Raw genomic sequence first — 3687 nt, forward strand, 5'->3', positions numbered from 1 at the left:
AAGAACACCAGGACAGCAGAAGAACACCAGGACAACTAAAGAACACCAAGACAGCAGAAGAACATCAGGACAACAGAAGAACACTTGGATAACAGAAGGACAACTGGACAAAAGAAGAGGCCCAGGACAACAGAGGAACACCTGGATAGACAAAAATGACCTGACAGTCCAGTAACGTGGACAATAGAGTCTAATCAAACAGTAGAAGAACATCTGAACAGTAGACCACGAATCTAAACAATAACAGAATGTCTGGACAGTAAACACTTGTGTAGACAGTAAAGACACATGGACAGTAAAGACACATGTGGACAGTAAAGACATGGTTGGACAGTAAAGACATGCGTAGACAGTAAATACACGTGTGGACAGTGGATTAATGTCTGGACAGTAAAGTTCTGTCTGGAGAAACAAAGAACGACTGATCTGATTTTACAAGAAGAGGAGGAGGGATGGGAGGAGCAGTCTGCAAAGAGGAGGTGAAGGAGGAGAAGAGGAGGAGCGAGGGGAGGGAGGACAGTCTGACTTCAGTGGACAGAATCCGTCGATTCACCGTCAAACAGTTTGGGTACAACGTCCTGAGTCTGGCTCGCCGAGGACTGAAGGTACAACCGGCTGCTCTCAGAGCGTGGAGAGTTTTATATCCCATCAATCAGTTATCACTTTTAACATGTCCTTTATACGTCTTTGTCCACCCGAAATGTACAATACCAAAAAGAAGTGGACTCCATTCACTGAACCACTGGGCCATAACGAGAAGCAGTACAAGTAGTAGTAGTAGTGGTAGTCATAGTGTTGGTAGTAGTAGTCGTAGTTGGAGTAGTAAAAGTAGTAGTAGTAGTAGTAGTAGTGGTAGTTGTGAAAGTAGTAGTGGTAGTAATGGTAGTAGTAGTGGTAGTGGTTGTAAGGTAACAGTAAAGCAGTAGCAGTAGAAAATAGTAGAGGTAGTGGTAGTATTGGTATTAGTAGTAGAAGTAGTAGTAGTATTAACAGTATTAACAGAAGCAATGCTAGTAACAGCAGTGTGTGTGTGTGTGTGTGTGTGTGTGTGTGTGTGTGTGTGTGTGTGTCCTCCTGGGCGACGTCCCCCTCGTCCTGCAGGAGGTCCCTGACGAGCTGTGGGAGCTGCTGGACTTAGATAAGCTGAATTTGTCTCTCAACAGTTTGAAGGTTCTTCCTCCTCAGCTGGCTTTGCTGTCCAACCTGGTGGTCCTCAACCTGTGGGGCAACCAGGTAACCATGTCCCTCTGTCCTCCTGCAGGGTGTCCACAACGTCCAAAACATGAAACACAATCAGGAGGCTTTTTTATACACAACAATACCAACAATACCGCCATGTGAAATTAATGTTCCTGTGAGGTCACATGCTAACTAAAACGTAACGTTTGAACTGCAACACTGGTGACAGATCAGAGAATGTTCTTTATAAAACGTTCCCACAATGTTACATGAGAACAAAGGAAGAACATTTTCAAAACAACATTCAGAGCATGTTATAGAGAACTTAAAGAAAACTTGCAGCTGAAAACATTATTGAAACATTGCATTGGTTGCATTGCACCATTCTCCGAATGTTTTTAGAACCAAAAAATGGGTTATGACATTACATTTTCATTAAAACATGTTGGTAATCTCAGGCCTCAATAACATGCTCTGAATGTTACTTTGAAAATGTTCTTCCTGTAACATTGTGGGAATGTTTTCTAAAAGAACATTTTCTGATCTGTCACCTCTTAACGCCACCAAAACATCCTCAGAGTGTTGCAGTTCAAACGTTACGTCTTAGTTATCATATAACCTTACAGGAACATTATTTGAAATGAGAAACATTCTTTAAACGTTCCTTGAACATTAGATTAAAAGGTTGTAGATAACGTTAGCCAATGTTGTAGGAACGTTCCCTGCTGGCTGGAATGTTGACAAAGAAAAAATGTAACCTTTTTCTGATGTTTATAGAGAATGATACCCTAACTTTAAGAAAAATGTTCTGGAAACGTAAAGAAAGCTTGCAGCTGAAAACATTACTGAAACATTGCATTGTCCCTTTCTCAGAACGTTTTTAGAACCTAAAATTTCTTGCTGGGTAGCACTGAGGTGCTGAGCATGCTGCTGTCTCCTGGATAAATAAAGATGATAATCCGTCTCTAATCCAGCAGGATCCAGTTTCTGTCCTCTGTCCTCTGCTCTGTCCTCACCTCCGTCCTTCTTCATTCATTTAGGAGATCTTTATCATCCCCGAGGCCAGAATCATACAAAACAAATGTTCAGTCAGTACTTAAAGACATCACACTAAGTACATTTACTTTTCTTTCAAATTTTGATCGATTTTTGAAAAGACTGGTGAGTTTTTTGTCCTTCAAACTTTTGGCATTTTTATTTCTTTAAAAATATTTGGTAGTTGTTCTTGTTTGAACAATTGAAACTGTTTCCTGTTGTTTGTTGTTGTTCCCTGTTGTTTGTTGTTGTTCCCTGTTGTTTCCTGTGTGTGTGTGTGTGTGTGTGTGTGTGTGTGTGTGTGTGTGTGCGCGTGTGTGCAGCTCAGCAGCCTGCCTCCGGAGATCGGACAGCTGAGGAGACTCAGAGTTTTATTCGCCTACAGAAACAGACTCACTGAAGTCCCCGAAGAGCTGGGAGCCTGCACACAGCTGGAGGTACTGCAAGCACTACTGCCTATACCACTGCAAGTACTACTGCCAATACTACTGCATGAACTACAGCAGCTACTACTGACTACTGTTTCAATAAAGCCACTTTGTGAAATGTTGTTGTTGTTGTTGTTGTTGCTGTAACGTTTCGTTGGTTGCGTGTTTCTGTCTCTCAGGTTCTGAGCCTGGCCAACAACCAGCTGTCCTCGCTGCCGGCCTCGCTGTCTAACCTGACCCGCCTGAGGAAACTCAACCTGAGTCACAACCTCATCGCTCACATCCCGGGCTGCGTCTACAACATGAAGGCTCTGGTACGGTCCCGTCAGTCACAGGCGGACCTCATGGCGCCGCTCTTCTCTACACGCAGGAACACTTCTGACGAGTGTGCAAACTCCAGCAGAGTGGTCTGTGAAAATCACCTATAGTGTGACAGACTCTCACCTGTTCCTGCAGGTGTTCCTCCACCTGGCCTGTAACCATCTGGAGAGCCTGGCAGAGAACATCCAGGCTCTGGTGGAGCTCAAGATCCTGATCGTAGAGGGAAACAGCCTCCACTCCCTGCCCAAAGCCCTCTGCTGCCTCACCAGGTAACCCCACCTCTCACAGGTAACACTCAGGTAACCCCACCTCTAACAGGTAACACCAGGTAACCCCACCTCTCACAGATAACACTCAGGTAACCCCCCTCACACAGGTAACACCAGGTAACACCACCTCTCACAGGTAACACCAGGTAACCCCACCTCTCACAGCTAACACTCAGGTAACCCCACCTCACACAGGTAACACTCAGGTAACCCCACCTCACACAGGTAACACCAGGTAACACCACCTCTCACAGGTAACACCAGGTAACCCCACCTCTCACAGATAACACTCAGGTAACCCCCCTCACACAGGTAACACCAGGTAACCCCACCTCTCACAGCTAACACTCAGGTAACCCCACCTCACACAGGTAACACTCAGGTAACCCCACCTCACACAGGTAACACCAGGTAACCCCACCTCTAACAGGTAACACCAGGTAACCCCACCTCAC

The 3687-nt window shown here is 45.1% G+C and overlaps 1 protein-coding gene across 1 annotated transcript; it reads left to right on the forward strand.

The window, feature by feature from the left end:
* Nucleotides 1-6: 6 nt before the first annotated feature.
* On the forward strand, nt 7-3232 carry LOC121964521 (leucine-rich repeat-containing protein 30-like; the record flags this gene model as incomplete). Its single annotated transcript, XM_042514726.1, has 5 exons — nt 7-605; nt 1102-1233; nt 2538-2651; nt 2822-2956; nt 3099-3232. Coding segments are annotated over exons 1-5 (668 nt in total), but the record flags the coding sequence as incomplete, so codon positions are not given.
* Between the last annotated feature and the right edge of the window lie 455 nt (nt 3233-3687).

Source organism: Plectropomus leopardus, unplaced genomic scaffold, assembly GCF_008729295.1.
Source record: "Plectropomus leopardus isolate mb unplaced genomic scaffold, YSFRI_Pleo_2.0 unplaced_scaffold15844, whole genome shotgun sequence".
Taxonomy (NCBI): Eukaryota; Metazoa; Chordata; class Actinopteri; order Perciformes; family Serranidae; genus Plectropomus; species Plectropomus leopardus.